Source organism: Cydia fagiglandana, chromosome 2 (assembly GCF_963556715.1).
Source record: "Cydia fagiglandana chromosome 2, ilCydFagi1.1, whole genome shotgun sequence".
Taxonomy (NCBI): Eukaryota; Metazoa; Arthropoda; class Insecta; order Lepidoptera; family Tortricidae; genus Cydia; species Cydia fagiglandana.
Window position 1 is genome coordinate 1,033,032 of NC_085933.1, and position 16,634 is coordinate 1,049,665.

Consider the following 16,634-nt stretch of genomic DNA (forward strand, 5'->3'; position numbering starts at 1 on the left):
AAATATTCCTGTCTATTAAACAATTTTACGGACACCTAATTGCATTCAGTATAAATATCACCATCACGAGTGCAAATGTTACTTTATGCGCTATTACAGACTAAAGTAAATTAGTTGACAAAATTAGTAGTTTTAAGATAATTTTGCACCCAAAATTCACCCTGTAGGATTATCTGTATGTCTTAGGGTCAAGTAGTGATGCAATTATCATGCTTGTAAACATATTATGCTAAATAAATTTTAAAATCATAGTTGGTAACATGGCATCTAGCAACCTGCAATTCCTTCATTCCGCTATACTTAGGACCTGTTTTATCTCCTTGACCCACTTTGTGGGAAGTTTCACCATCTTCACACCTAGGTATCCTACCTAGATACCTACGTTACTACTAGGTCCGAGTATCTTGGAAATTGCCCGTTGAAAACACGAACGTTGCTAACTATATAATATACCGGGTGTGGCCTGTAACACGAGCAAATAATTAAAACATAGATTGTACTCCTCAAACGGTGAAACTTTTGTTCAACAACTTTTAAAAATTATGAAGTATTTAGACTCCTTATTTTTCATACAAAATAAATATTATCTTCAATGGACGCCATCGCCACGCCATATCATTGTGATTGACGTTGCTTGTCACGCCTTAAACATAACAAAATTCGCAATACATTGCGTCCAAGAATAAACTTTAAAGTGTATTAAAAATCAAACCACAAGTTATTTTTAAAAGTCGCTGAACAATTGTTGGTCAGTATGAGGAGTACAGCCTACAGTTTAATTTTTTGCTCATGTTACAGGCCACACCCGGTATAATATAATTATATCCAGGTAGGAGGTTTGCATTCTCGTAGGAGTAAGGACATTTATTTGTGTATTTTCACTTTACTTTTTTTCGAAAATACATTAACTTTTGGGTTATTTCTACTCAGAATTATATTACTGGGACTATTGATTTAAATATTGAGAAAAGATAAAAGTGTGTCCCATAAAAATATCAGTTCTGTACCGCATTTTCACATAATACGTTTTGTATGGACCGTTATTAGAAAACTGACACCCAAAATTTGTATGAAAAACTGGTGACAAAATAAATACAGGGTGATAAAATAAATAAATAGAAAATTTAAGTGGTTGATAAAATAAATCGTGCGTTCTTACTTCTTCTGCTACACTCGTATGTACAGTCAGTTGCAGAGATAGTTTATATCCATACAATGAAAAATGTATGGATCCCATACATTTTTCATTGTATGGATCCATGAAATTTCTCATGCCTCGTGGAGCTTAAATATACCTACGACACAAAGTGCAATAAACTGCGAGACGCTTTTTTGCGCTACATGCATAAAATAATAGCAAAATAAAAAGCCAAGGCCATCACAAAGCCCGCCAACAGAACCAGCCAACTATTCGACATTTACACTCCATTACAATCAATGTAATTCTTAACACAAGCAAGCAAGATTTAAAATAGAATGAGTTCTATTTTATCAGACGCAAATAGCTTGGCAAATGAAATAAATAATCGAATTCAACTGTAGTTAGTTGGTTGTCTTCGATCGCGCCGCTTGTGCCGGTGTTTAAGTTGTTAAAATGAACTTTATTTCCGCGTCGATATGGACGCTGGAGAACCACTGTTTTATTGTGTACACGATGTTGTTGGTTTCTTTCGTGGTGTTTACTTTGTTTCATAAGAAGAGGGTTGAGGCTCAGGCGGTGCGGCATAATGCCAAAAGATTGGCGCTAAATGGAGCAGGGACCGGGAGAGGTTAGTTTTTAATTTGTATTTTTATGTCCCATAGATTAGCAGGAGAGGTTTGATGAGAGTCGAAGTCGCGCACGAAGGGTTCCGTACCATTACGCACACCAAATAAGTACCAAATAAGTAATTTCAACTGCCTAGCTATCACCGTTCATGAGACACAGCCAGGGCCAGACAGACAGACGGACGGACAGCTTAGCGTAGTCTTAGTAATACCCTTCCCGTTTTTACCCTTTCGGTACGGAACCCTAAAAACAAAAAATAAAATAAAAAGGAAATTAAATCAAAATATGTACCTACACTGAAAGGCAAGTCTTTAGAGTTAGGTAGTAAACAAAATATTTATATTGTAATTTTAATTTACCTACCTAAATTTAGTGAATATGAATATGAATATGAAAATTATGGTTCACATATAATACCTAGGTAGGTATAGATACAATATTAAACACTGGTTTCTTATACAACAGTGTTTTAATAACTGTTTATAAAATAGAAAAATGCTTGAGTAGGTACAGGTAAACTAGATTGAGTAACTTTGAGTAGTACTACCTACTTACCCGAGTTATACTTATACCGTGTTTTCTTTTCAGTTCCGATAACATTAGGCATTCGTGTATGAATGCAGGTACTTACCTAATACCAGGTCAATGTACCTGCATTCAAAAGGCTTATAAAACCTTTATTATACTGGCCCCTTTAAGCTGGAAAGTTTTAAAAGCAAATGAGTTAAACGGCCTCCTAGGAGTCCTAGCCTAGTTCGGTAGTGACACTTAACTAGTGACCGTGCCAATGAAGCAGATCCCGGGTTCGAGTCCCGGTCAGGGAATATATTTGTGTGTTTATTACTAATATTTAAAGGTATAAAAGGTGTGTTTGTGAGTGGACTTAAAGTAAGTAAAGGGTTAAGCGCATAATACTGTGCATACGTTCATAGATTTTTGCTGAGGGGCTGTCCATTAATCACGTCAGACTCAGCTGCCCCCCCCCCCTCTTGGCGGCGTTCTTGTTACTTACGGGAATTTTGAAAAAAATTGCAAATTCGTTTGAAATTCTTTGCGCGTTATCGTGCTTATCGCGCATAAGTAGTCGATCAATTAATGAAACATGCGTACCTACCTAATCAATCGATAGTCAATAAAGTAGAGATTGTAGGTGTTGTACGTAACAGTACACTGTCAATTATATAGGTATTTTGTTTCCGGTTGATTGATATTTTTCAGTGAGTGACCTCTCTTCTTCTTTGCCTGGCCCTCTTCCCAGTTTATCTGGGGTCGGGGCTCTTTGTATCTGCGCCAGAGTGCTCTGTTCTTGTCTGCGTACTCAGGTTCTCTTTCCGCGGATCTCTTTCTGCATGTGTGACCACCAGGGAAGACCACCCGGTCTTCCCCTTCCTCGGGATTGGTTGGGTATATTTAGGGCCTTTTTAACAGAATGGTCATCATCACGTCTAAGGATATGGCCATACCAGCGCAATCGACTTTCCTTTACTTTTTCAACTATAGGTGCTACCTTAAAGGATTCCCATTCCCCTAATAAATTCATTTCTGACCCTGTCCAATCGAGTCACTCTCACTCCTCCCGCCCATCTGAGCATTTTCATCTCGCTTGTGTGGAGTTTTTGTGTGGAGTTCAGTGGCCTCTATTATTATAATAGAATAAGGGTGACAGCTGGTAGCTACAGTTAGCAAAAGCTGCATAGCCTCCTGACCTGACGAGAGGAAATAAAATTTTGCTAGTTTAAATTAAACTCTGTCAAGTTAGCAAAAAGTCAAAACTTGATTAGGGCATATGTACCACGTATAGGACGCTGGTCGTCAGGAGGATTTAACGTTATCTTATCAAAATTACGTTTCCAAATACAATACTAATAATACGTAATAAATACCTATTACACTCAAGAGCAATCTAAATCTCTGACTATTTATAGAAATGGTCGTTCAAAGTGACCCGTTTTAATTGCTTCTGTGTAGGTACATTAATATGTGGAAGTACCAGGTACTTAGGAAGCCGGTTGTAGTATAAGTAGGTACTTAGTTACATCATTAGACCAACTTGGTAACTTGTACCTGCTCCGTAAGGCTCTGTTAAAATACCAGTACCTACGTATGACATTGGCTTGATATTTTTCACATCACCTTTCAAAAACCGGGCAAGTGCGAGTCGGACTGGCGCACGAAGGGTTCCGTACCTTAAAGCAAAAAAAAACGGAAAAAAATGCAAAAAGAAAACGGTCACCCATCCAAGTACTGACCACGCCCGACGTTGCTTAACTTTGGTCAAAAATCACGTTTGCTGTATGGGAGCCCCACTTAAATCTTTATTTTATTCTGTTTTTAGTATTTGTTGTTATAGCGGCAACAGAAATACATCATCTGTGAAAATTTCAACTGTCTAGCTATAACGTTTCGTGAGATACAGCCTGGTGACAGACAGACGGACAGACGGACGGACGGACGGACGGACGGACGGACGAACGGACGGACGGACGGACAGCGAAGTCTTAGTAATAGGGTCCCGTTTTACCCTTTGGGTACGGAACCCTAAAAAAGTTTTATGTCTTCCCCGCTAGGAGGAATCAAAGTGGCAATTATCTGTCCTAGGACACTATATTTTATTTATTTTTTTGCATAGCTACTTACCAATTTTTAGCTGAGGTACCTAAATAGTGTTTTGGGACATACTTAATAGTCGATATGTTATTTATAAAATCGGAATAATTGTATGTATGTATGTATTTACTTTATTGTACATAAAAATAAAGCCACGAGAAGAGATAATTGCCATCTATCACGTCAGCGAATAGGTCAGGAATACTTGTTTTGAAAATGATTTCCATAAGTATTAAGTTAAGCGAAGCGGTAAGATATGCAGCTTTCAAAGGTCTTATAGCTCAATGTTCCCGGAACCTAGGTAGGTAGTAGATACCTACCTATCTACTTAAGATATTTTTAGGGTAGTTTAGCCCCTTATAAATACACTTTCATATTATTATGTTTTTAAAATAAATATTCTTTTTTCATATAAAATAATTCAGCAAGCAGTCGTTTTCATCTACTGACATAACTTCAAGCATTCCCATTTATAAAGTTACATAAATAATTAAAAAAACAAAAGCAACATCTGTTGGTCGATAGGACGTTGATCCTGAGTGATAAAACTGATAAAAAACCCCTACAGTCAGCAGCAGAAGTCGCGTCAAGATCATTTTGAACACCTGACTCGCTTAGCTACTTCTGCTGCTGACTGTACCACCGGTGGGGAAGATAAACCTCTGTGAGAATAAGGAGAATGTTTCAGATTCAACAACTTGTTAAGGTTTTGATCTTGTTTTGATACGTCCGCTGACAGGTGCATGCAAAATGAAGTGAAAGTCGTGCGTGAGATGCGATATCACCAAGACGATCATCAAGTCGTATCAAAACCAGTTCGAAACTGTAACAAGATTTTTTCTCATGATTTCGGTGTTAGTCCCATAGTATAAGTTGCTCAGTATAACCTAAGATAAACTAACATAGTAAAAGGGTATGTTCATTGCAGTTTATTAAAGAAAACGCCCTAAATAAGTACCTAACCTAAGTAAAAACATTTCTATGAAAAGAGTAAACTCCAACAAATCCCACGCGACCTCCATATGCCGCGTCGTGTTGCAATTGTTTTCGATTATTGATATCATCATTACGGATGTGCGATTACCCCGATTGTAGGTAGACCTACATTATAATGATTGTTTATGATGAATTTATGTAGACTACACACGCGAGTTACAGCTCATTTATGATCTGTAACATAAAGACTTCAAAAAAGGTATTCTAACATAAAAATTTCTTAATAATACAAGATTACCTAAGTCCCGTTTAAGTATTTAAGTAGTATACAGTTCATTATTAAGGAATACAAATAGTATCTAAGTCAGTTAATGAATTAGGTACTATAAATACAGCAGAGCAATATTTTTCAAAGTCAAAGTCAAAAATACTTTATTCATGTAGGCCTAGTAACAAGCACTTATGAACGTTTTACATAATAATATATTATCTTAAGCTAATTATCAGAGCAATTTATTGAAGTTAATATTATTCCATAGTAATATTGGATTATTATACAGATCAAATTCAATACTAAGAATTTCACAAAAAGATCGTCAAACATAAAAAAAATTGTATAAAAAATACTAGTCTAGAATGTTTCTAGAATAAAATCTAAATGTCAATAAAACTTAACAAAGAAGTACATACATTGAATTATCTATTTCGAGTCACCATTAATCCCACGTTGTTTTATCACTCATGTAGTCTTGTGTGGTATAATAAGCTTTAGAAATAAGTTTACGCTTTACATAATTTTTAAATTTATTAATTGATAATTCAGTAATATGGTTTGGAAGTTTATTATAAAATCTTACACAATTACCCATGAATGATTTTTTAATTTTATGGAGCCGTGTGAAGGGCACTGCGAGTTTATGTTTATTTCTAGTATTAATATTATGAATGTCACAATTTTTCCTAAAATTAACAATATTTTTATGTACATACAGAATATTCTCATAAATATATTGACAGTGCACTGTCATTATGTCAATTTCCTTGAATTTATCTCTAAGTGAGTCTCTATGGTTCAATTTATATATTGCTCGAATAGCCCGCTTCTGCAGAACAAAAATGGTATTTATCTCTGAAGCACCGCCCCACAGTAAAATACCATATGCCATAATGCTATGGAAGTAACTAAAATATACTAATCGAGCTGTTTTCACATCAGTTAACTGACGGATTTTGCTCACTGCAAAAGCTGCAGAACTCAGTCTACTCGAAAGAGTAGCAATATGGGGACCCCACTGAAGTTTAGAATCTAAAGTTATACCAAGAAAAACTGTACTATCAACTAATTCCAATTCCTCATCCTTCACAATGACACTTGTTTGCACATGCCTTACGTTACTACTAGTGACAAACTGAATACATTTAGTCTTTTTCTCATTTAACAATAAATTATTAACATTGAACCAATTTACTACCTTTGAAATAGCATCGTTTACATCATTGTACGCTTGTTGCTGTCGTTTGACTTTGAAAATAAGTGAGGTGTCGTCTGCAAACAATACTATGTCATGGTGGGTCTTTACAAGGAATGGCAAGTCATTTATGTAGATAAGGAACAGGAAAGGCCCCAATATTGACCCCTGTGGTACACCCATAGAGACCAATGACCCCGGTGATCGCTGTCCACTCACATCGACCCTTTGTATTCTACCATTTAAGTAGGACTTAAGTAAATTCAGTGCCGATCCTCTAACTCCATAATAGTGTAGTTTCCTGATCAATGTTTCATGACAAACGCAGTCGAACGCCTTAGACAAATCACAGAAGACACCTAAAGCATCTCGTGACTCCTCCCAGGCATCGAAAATATGCTTAATTAGCTCAACACCAGCATCGGTTGTTGAGCGACCCCGTGTGAAACCAAACTGCTTATTATGCATTAAATTATTGCCGTTAAAATGTCGTACTAATTGTGAAAGAACTAATTTTTCAAAAATCTTGCTGAATGTTGGTAGCACAGATATCAGTCTAAAGTTAGTGGGGTCAGAGCTGCTACCAGATTTAAACAAAGGAGTTATTTTACTATGTTTCATTAAATCAGGAAACTCGCCGCAATCGACACTGTTGTTAAATATAACTACCAAGTCAGGCGCTACAATTTCTACTAAGGATTTGACAGCATGGACAGAGACTCCCCAGAGGTCATTCGTTTTTTTGACATTAATTGATTTAAACGCCTTTATTACATCTGAGGTACAAACATGTTCAAAATGAAGGTCTCTACAACACTCTGGAGATGTACCTAGGTGTGCCTATAAAATATCAGGACAATGGATGGAATCAACTAGGTACATAATTCAAACCGTACTACTACTTATACCTTGTTTTTTTTATTAGTTTAATTTTCATTATAGGAAAATAATTTTCCAAATACTGTCGTCGAACTCAGGGAAAAATACTTAATACTTATTAATGAAAACAAAAAATGAGAACCACCTTAACTTTGAAATCTATTATTTAATAAAGCCGATCTTAAAATAATTGTTTTGTGTTTAAGATAGGTATCTATTTACCAGATACGGAGATGTAAGTAGCAAAAAAAATAGATAAAATTAATAAATTAAATACTGTTCATCATCATCATCATCTCAGCCATAAGACGTCCACTGCTGAACATAGGCCTCCCCCTTTTTTGGGGGGTGAATGCCATAATCGCCACGCTTGGCAGGCGGGTTGGCGATCGCAGTCGAGTACACCGAATTTGAGGGACGCTGCTGCCCGTCCACCGGTGGTCTTGGACGTGGTTTAAGGACATACCCGGGTCCTGGACGTAGTTTAAGGACATACCCGGGTCCGTTATAAAAAAACGGACATACTGTTATAAAATGTAAATATTTTTTTACCTTGCTACTAAAGACACGCCTGACCTTACTATTTGGCAGAAAAAGGCGAATTTTAAATTATTAACGTATTAACATTAATACGATTGCAAATAGTGACGCGCGTAACTACTTCTCAGAACAAGTTCCAACGATATGTCGGTTCAGCAGAGTTTTTATATTTATTTTTCGTGACGCAAACGCCCTTAACAACATAAAAAAACATCGAGTCTCCCTTGTGTTATTTTTAGCCTGGTAATGTTTTTGTTTTTTATGTGAGCCAAGCGTGATAAAACTAGCATGCACCAATAAGAGTTCAAACAATGATATCAGGTTTATACTAAGAATACTCACCTGTGCCTACTAACATATACAGTATGGTCAAAGAATTTCAGTATCAGTTCGTACCTTGTCACAGTGATAATAGTATCCCTGATTAGGTACAGAGTAGTACAGTCATCAGCAATAGTATCTTACACAACTAGGGCCGCAAAAATATATGACGCGCTCTTATTGCGCTCCAAATAAGAACGTGTCACATATTTTTGCGGCCCTAGTTGTGTAAGATACTATTGCTGATGACTGTACCTACGGCTACCGTCAGTTTGGCATTGGCATAAACGCTATCGTGAACGTAATTTACTTTCTATGCATCTCGCTCGTACTGACATATTAGTGCGAAAGAGATATATAGAAAGTAAATTACGTTCACGATAGCGTTTAAGTCAATGTCAAACTGATGGTAGCCGTACTGAGGTCCCTGGCGACTTTCATATAGATTCTTAGATTCTCACTGTGACAAAGTATGAAATGGTAATAAGACTAATAGGTTTGAATTTTTGACTGTATTTGAGGCCTATGCTCAGAAGTGGGCGATAAAAGGCTGATATGATGATGATGATGAGAATATGGCAGTTACTGTCAGCAAAACTAATTTAATAGATTTGCTGACTCAACATGACCAAGGTTAGAAAGAAAACGATCATTTTAATAAGTTTGTTGAACTACCTTGATAGGATGAGATACAATGCTCAGGTTAATGTCATGCTAATAATTGTAACCTAGTTACATTGTAAGAAGTTAGTCTAGAAATCAAAGGTTCAAGGGGCTTTAATGTTTCTTTGTGTAGACCCCTCTGTTTGTGTATATATTCCCTCTTTAGGCTTAAACCGCTGAACCGATTTAGATGCAATTTGGTATGGATATAGTTAGAGGCCCGAGGAAGGACAGGATCATCATCATCATCGCACGCAGCCAAAGTCGCGGGCAGAAGCTAATACTTAGTGCACTACAAATCCTTTTTTTTTTTCAAAGTAATAAAATTTCCCTAGCATAATTTGTAAGTACGTATGCATCCTCAAGAAAAGAGCGTATTCCTATCTTGGTGACTTTTATTGGTGCGACTATACTATAGTTATTACCGCACTAGCGCCATCAATTTGCATCATATGTTCTGTATAATTTTTAAGAAAAAAAAACCGACTTCTATGGGGCCCGGTGAAAGATTATGGTAGATGGTGCACTATGTAGAAAAGGAGGTAAAACGAGTACTTTCTAGTAGCATTTCATTTCCGTAAGGGTCGTAGTTCTAGCCTAACCTAACCCACTTCTCTGATAGCAGTTCGGTTCTGTGAGGATCGCAGTTCGAACCTAATCAAACCCACTTTTCTAGTAGCATTTCGTTTCTGTAAGACTCGCAGTTCTAACCAAACCTAACCCACTTTTGTTCGGTTCTGTGAGGATCGCAGTTCAAACCTAACCTAACCCACTTAACGGCGCATGCGGTGCGGTGTACGGGAGTTTGAGCGGGAGGGGTTTGGCATCATCATACCCACATTTTATGGTAGGTAATCATAGTGGTTTATTTAGTTTAGGTATCATAGTGGTTTTCCGGGTCAAGGTCCGGGTCTCTGAGTCAGAGTCCGGGTCCGAGTCCCGGTCCGAGTCCGGGTCCGAGTCCGGGTCCGAGTCCGGGTCCGAGTCCGGGTCCGAGTCCGGGTCCGAGTCCGGGTCCGAGTCCGGGTCCGAGTCCGGATCCGAGTCCGGGTCCGAGTCCGAGTCCGAGTCCGGGTCCGAACCGGATCCGGGTATGAGTCCGGGTCCCAGTCCAAGTCAAAACCGAAATTCGAAATCACCAAACATGTACTATGCGTCGTTGAAGAGTTCTGTTCTGATCATCATCAGCAGTTCCACTTCATCAAATGCGTCAGTTTTTAATGTAAATGCTTGATTTTATGATGAAAATACAAAAAATTCTATACGTATGCCTTTAAGATTTGAGGAGTTCCCTCGATTCCTTATGGATCCCAACATCAGAACTCGAGCTTGACAGAAATGTGGCTTAAAAACTAAACTTGCTTAACAAACATAACGAAGAGGACAAATCGCCAAACGTGAACTATGCGTCGTTGAAGAGTTCCGTTCTGATCATCATCAGCAGTTCCACTTCATCAAATGCGACAGTTTTTAATGAAAATGCTTGATTTTCTGATGAAAATACAAAAATCTCTATACGCATGCCTTTAAAATTTGAGGAGTTCCCTCGATTTCTCATGGATCCCATCATCAGAACTCGAGCTTGACAGAAATGTGGCTTAAAAACTAAACTTGCTTAACAAACATAACGAAGAGGACAAATCGCCAAACGTGAACTATGCGTCGTTGAAGAGTTCTGTTCTGATCATCATCAGCAGTTCCACTTCATCAAATGCGACAGTTTTTAATGTAAATGCTTGATTTTATGATGAAAATACAAAAAATTCTATACGTATGCCTTTAAGATTTGAGGAGTTCCCTCGATTCCTCATGGATCCCATCATCAGAACTCGAGCTTGACAAAAATGTGGCTTAAAAACTTAACTTGCTTAACAAACATAACGAAGAGGACAAATCGCCAAACGTGAACTATGCGTCATTGAAGAGTTCCGTTCTGATCATCATCAGCAGTTCCACTTCATCATATGTCACTTTTTTGGATGTATATGCTTGATTTGTTGATAAAAACCCAAAAATCACTATATGTATGCCTTTAAGATTTGAGGAGTTCCCTCGATTCCTCATGCATCCCATCATCAGAACTGGGTTTTGACAAAAACGGGACCAATCTGTATGCATATACATTCAATCAAAAAAAGAATTTTCAAAATCGGTCCAGTAATGACGGAGATATGGAGTAACAAACATAAAAAAAAAAAAAAAAAAAAAAATAAAAAAAATAAAAAAAAAAAACATACAACCGAATTGATAACCTCCTCCTTTGGGATTTGGAAGTCGGTTAAAAACATATTACCTATTAGCTGCCATTGAGTAAGTAAATGTGTCAGACAGATAAGTGAGTGACCCGCAGTATCGTAGGTCAGAGTTAACTTTGTTCTACATTTAAGTAGGTATGTCACACTCTTTTCCTAGTTGTGGATGTTTTCCTGTGTATTTAAGTACACTTAGTACTTTTTATACCGGGTGTGGCCTGTAACATGAGCAAATAATTAAAACATAGATTGTACTCCTCAAACGGTGACACTTTTGTTCAACAACTTTTAAAAATTATGAAGTATTTAGACTCCCTATTTTTCATACAAAATGAATATTATCTTCAATGGACGCCATCGCCACGCCATATCATTGTGATTGACGTTGCTTGTCACGCCTTAAACTTGACAAAATTCTCAATACATTGCGTCTTAGAATAAACTTTAAAGTGTATTAATCAAACTACAAGTTACTTTTAAAAGTCGCTGAACAAAGGTTGGTCAATATGAGGAGTACAGCCTACAGTTTAATTTTTTGCTCATATTATAGGCCACACCCGATATGTATATGGAGATGACACCGGCCACTGTACCCATCGAGTTTGTAAAATACTATAATATTTTCATTATCCTTAAAATCTAACGTTCGCTTATAATCCCTTTTATGTACTTATTTAAGTTGTATAGTGATAAGTATTAATATCAACGGTCGCTCAAAACAAGCGGAAAATTGATCGATACGATTACACACATGTAATTTCACAGTATTTTAAATTTTAACATCGTAAACAGCATAATTAAGTATTTAAGTTTTCAAATTTTTTATTTGAACCTTATTCTATAAGTAAATTGGAACGAATTTCGTTTGTTTTAAAAAGCAATGATACAAAAGAAATGCTACTTTATTTGGTTCATGAAAGGTTCAAATTAGTTTGCACGATTATGTACATTATAATGTACATTTAGTCTCAGGAGGTAAATCGCAATTTTGTCGATTTTATAAAGATCACCCTCGGAGTTATGCATGTAGTATACAGGGTGTTTGGTACATCGTTTGCCAAATTACAACGGCAGATAGCTTGAGTCATTTGCTATCTTCTCATCTCATGCCTAGAAAAACAAAATTGGCCTTGGTTTTTTTTAATACTACGAAAGTAAAAATTTGAAATTTACGAAAAACTGTCATAGAAGTAAAAAAAAATTTGCACCAACTTAAAAATTTCTAGGCCTGAAAAGATAGCAAATGACTCAACCTATCTGCCGTTTTAATTTGGCAAACGATGTACCAAACAACCTGTATATTCTTGGTGTTAAGAGTGTTTGCTATTGTGGCTAAGGGTTTGCTATTTTGTTTTCACCACATCGCCTTGTAAAACAAATACGTAACTAAAAATAATTTCTGATAGGACGTTGCTGTTTTCAGCTTTGTGATAGGCACATTGCTATGATGAAAAATTCAGGCGTTTAGTTTAATAATAAGTACTCGTTAGATACACTAGATACAATCGAAGTCACTCACACACAAATAACTTTTCCAGAGCGCGAACGCGACTTTCCCGAGGACGACCCGGACCCGATTCTAACTTCAGCCATTCCTGAAGACACACCCCACGTCCCGTACAAGCCGGTACACCGCTCTGATGACGAGATCCTGCAGCGGTCTAGGGAGTATTACGAGCTGATGGCTCAGCGGCGGTCGGTGAGGATGTTCAGCACAGAGCCAGTTCCACAGGAGGTTCTTGAGAACATCATTAAGACTGCAGGTAAACTAAAAATTCTCCAGTAACTCCTGCCATTCCTGAAGACACACCCCATATCCGGTATAAGCCGGTCCACCGCTCTGATGACGAGATTCTGCAGCGGTCTAGGAAGTATTACGAGCTGATGGCCCATGCTGCGGCGGTCCGTGAGGATGTTCAGCACAGAGCCAGATCCACGGGAGGTTCTTGAGAACATCATTAAGACTGCAGGTAAACTAAACAGTCTCAATAAATTCTCCAGTAACTTGTACCATTCCTAAAGATTTCCCCATGTCCGGTACAAGCCGGTCAACCACTCTGATGATGTGATCCTGCAGTGGTCTAGGGAATATATTATGAGTTGATGGCTCAGCGGCGGGCCGTGAGGATGTTAATCCCTGAGGCGGTTCCACAGGAGGTTCTTACGTATGGCGCTGTAATTCGCGTGTGTTGAGCCACTTGTACACTGTACAGGTTGTGAAACTTTGTGAGCCACAGTATATTCGTATATTAAAAGCATGCGGGTCCAGTGGCTTTTGAGAATGTGACGGCACAGATCATCGGTTAATAGATAGAAAGAGCGACGGAACAACAGCGTCAGAGGGTATTATTTGGTACAGGATCCTAAAAAGCATACAAGCGAAACTTCAGGGACGTTTACGTTATAAAAACCTTTTTATTCTTACCTCCCAGAAGGTGACACTATAAGTTTTCCCTTAAATATAAATATGTATTCTTCCAGGCACCTCCCCATCAGGAGCCCACACCGAACCCTGGACATTCGTGGTCGTCCAAGACCCAGAAATGAAGGAAGCCATCCGCGAAATCGTAGAAGAAGAAGAAGACCTCAACTACCGACAGAGGATGTCCAAGCAATGGACGACAGACTTGATGCCTTTCCGGACGAAGGCTGAAAAGCCATATTTGTCTGATGCACCTGCGTTGCTGCTGGTATTTCGGCAGACGCACTCTTGGAAAGAAGATAATACCAAGAGGATGCATTATTATAGTGAGATCAGTGTGGCGATAGCTGCTGGGATTCTACTGGCTGCGATACAGGTAAATATAAATACCGACACACTTTGTGACTTCTAAGTTACCTGCTGATGTATAATGCTTCAAATATATATTCTAGTCAGAAAATAACAGTCATATCAGCGGTCGTTGCTCCACTCACCTTATGGGACCTTTTTTTGATGCGGTAGTCAGTCACCCTTATTACCTCGTTGGTCATCAGTTCTATCAGTCACCTCTGCCACTTAAGTTTAGCAACTATCTAAACTAAGCCAACGACCTTTCAACTTTTGTAGATCTCCTCACTTCTAATGCGATCTTATAGAAAAACTTCGAACATAGCTCGTTCCATTTCCCTTAATGACATGGCTTTATTCATTAACTTCTCTCAAATGTATGATAAATCAAAAATCTCAAATTTATGATGGTTCACTGGAACAGATTGCTATAAGTCATTAGGTCCGCCATTTGTAGATTATATCTGTTTGTAGTACTTTGTCCCTATCCGCCGAATTTATCTTTGTTAGAAAGTAATGCAATTTACCAGAAATTTGATAAGTTTTAACAATAAGGACTAATTACTTACGGTTTACCTTCTATTTCCAGTACTGCGGCCTGGTAGCCCTGACGTCCACACCCTTAAACTGCAACGCGCGTCTGAAAGCACTACTGTGCAGGCCGGGCAACGAGCGTCTGGAACTTCTGCTGCCAGTTGGCAGGCCTCATGAGGACGCCACTGTGCCGGACCTGCAGCGGAAGACCCTGGAACAGATTATGGTTAAGATCTGACTAGCCATCAACTCTTTAAAGGCAAAAAAGGCTTAAAGAAACCCATGGTACCGAGATTTCTTGTTTCTAACCCTTCCAGGTCCAGATTGTAAGAAATCAATTCAAGGCTCATAATTGTAGCTACCGTTAATAGTAGTTAGCTAAAGTAAAAACCAATATTATCAGACCAAAATACACGATTTAATGCCAAGAACCTTTGAAAGAGTCACATAGCGCCAAGAACTCTTAGCATAAACTTAAACTATCAATAACCATCATGTTCTTAAAGCATTTGTATTTGCCACTTTGGTCTTACGGTGTAGGTACGAGTATGATATGACCAATAGTGACAAATAGTGGTCAAGATTAATTTAAGAATCTCTACGAATTTTGTAGAATAAGTGCATACCTTTAATTTCACTGAAAGTACCTTTTAAGAAGAAATTCCACAGATGAGATAGTGTCATGTTGTCCACTGCACCTAATGTGTAAGGTGTAAGGTATTTATATCCGGGTAAGGCCGGATAGTTTAGGGGATCTACATTCAAAGTTGAATTACATTTTTTCACGACGCTAAACCAAAAAACCTTCTTCCTGGACTTAGATCGGACTTAATGCTAAGGTTTTTTAAAGGTTCGTAACATACGACTGAGTGGTTAACTACAATGTGGCTAGTGGGGAGGGATGAAATAGCGTCACACATCGTATTGCTAGTAATGCAGAATAACTACAATTTCAAAAGCAATTGCGATCTTACGACCCTACATCTACATCCGATCTTACCCGGGTATACCTTATAGCTTTTCGATCGTGAATGAGATGTTAATCAATTTGTTTTACTGTCGCTGGTGACAATAATTATTTACGATACAAGTGCGAAAAAGAGGAAATCCGAAGCGATAAATTAAAACACGACCGAAGGGAGTGTTTTAAATCGACACGAGTTGCGAATTACCTATTCGCACGTGTAACGTACAACGTTTTACAGTACATATGGCCCTTTAAACTTTTGACATACACACGAAAAGTGCTATTTTACGCACTAGTGCGGGAAACATTATCAAACTGCACAACGGGACTTAATCGCGTATTTAAGTTTTAAGATCATTGAAATCAAAAAACATTGCAATTTTAATCGGGACGAGGGTTTTAAGATCTCATCCACATGGAATCCAGTCATTAGTAAATGTAAGCGGAAACGAATATCGACAGTCGATAAATCGAATATCGTTAGTGTTGTGTGTCGACAGAGTGACATCCCTAGTGCGCAAAACGTTCAAACTGATAAACAAGACCAAGTGCGGGTAGTTCGAAAAACTCGCGCGGCTAGAAGATGTTGATGTCAACTTGAGCCAGTCTTCTCCGAGACCACGGGGACAACGCCGTCCTCGAAACGTCGGAGGTAAATCTTAAAACTTAAATACGCGATTAAGTCCCGTTGTGCAGTTTGATAATGTTTAATAATCGTGAAAGTTTAAATCAGTGTAGTGCGGGAAAATAGGGCCATATGTACTGTAAAGGTCATTTTCTCAATTGATTATGAAACTATCTTATTAATAATCTTTATAAAAAGTGCTAAAGTATCCTGATATTCAGATGGCTACTATAATTTCATTAAATAAGATTGACGTGTTAAAAAAGGCTCAATAGGAAGGCCTAGCTCTAGAAATAAGAATTT

General features: G+C 37.9%; 2 protein-coding genes across 2 annotated transcripts in view; one reads left to right on the forward strand and one right to left on the reverse strand.

Moving 5' to 3' along the window:
- LOC134673879 (scavenger receptor class B member 1-like) overlaps positions 1 to 16,634 on the reverse strand; it is a 353,882-nt gene that overhangs the window by 57,546 nt on the left and 279,702 nt on the right. The window lies entirely within an intron of this gene.
- LOC134674078 (iodotyrosine deiodinase 1) lies at positions 1,556 to 16,248 on the forward strand. Its single transcript, XM_063532137.1, has 4 exons — positions 1,556 to 1,769; positions 12,974 to 13,198; positions 13,917 to 14,233; positions 14,795 to 16,248. Exons 1-4 carry the CDS (start codon positions 1,595 to 1,597, stop codon positions 14,975 to 14,977), a joined length of 900 nt encoding a protein of 299 aa, XP_063388207.1. The 5' UTR covers positions 1,556 to 1,594; the 3' UTR covers positions 14,978 to 16,248.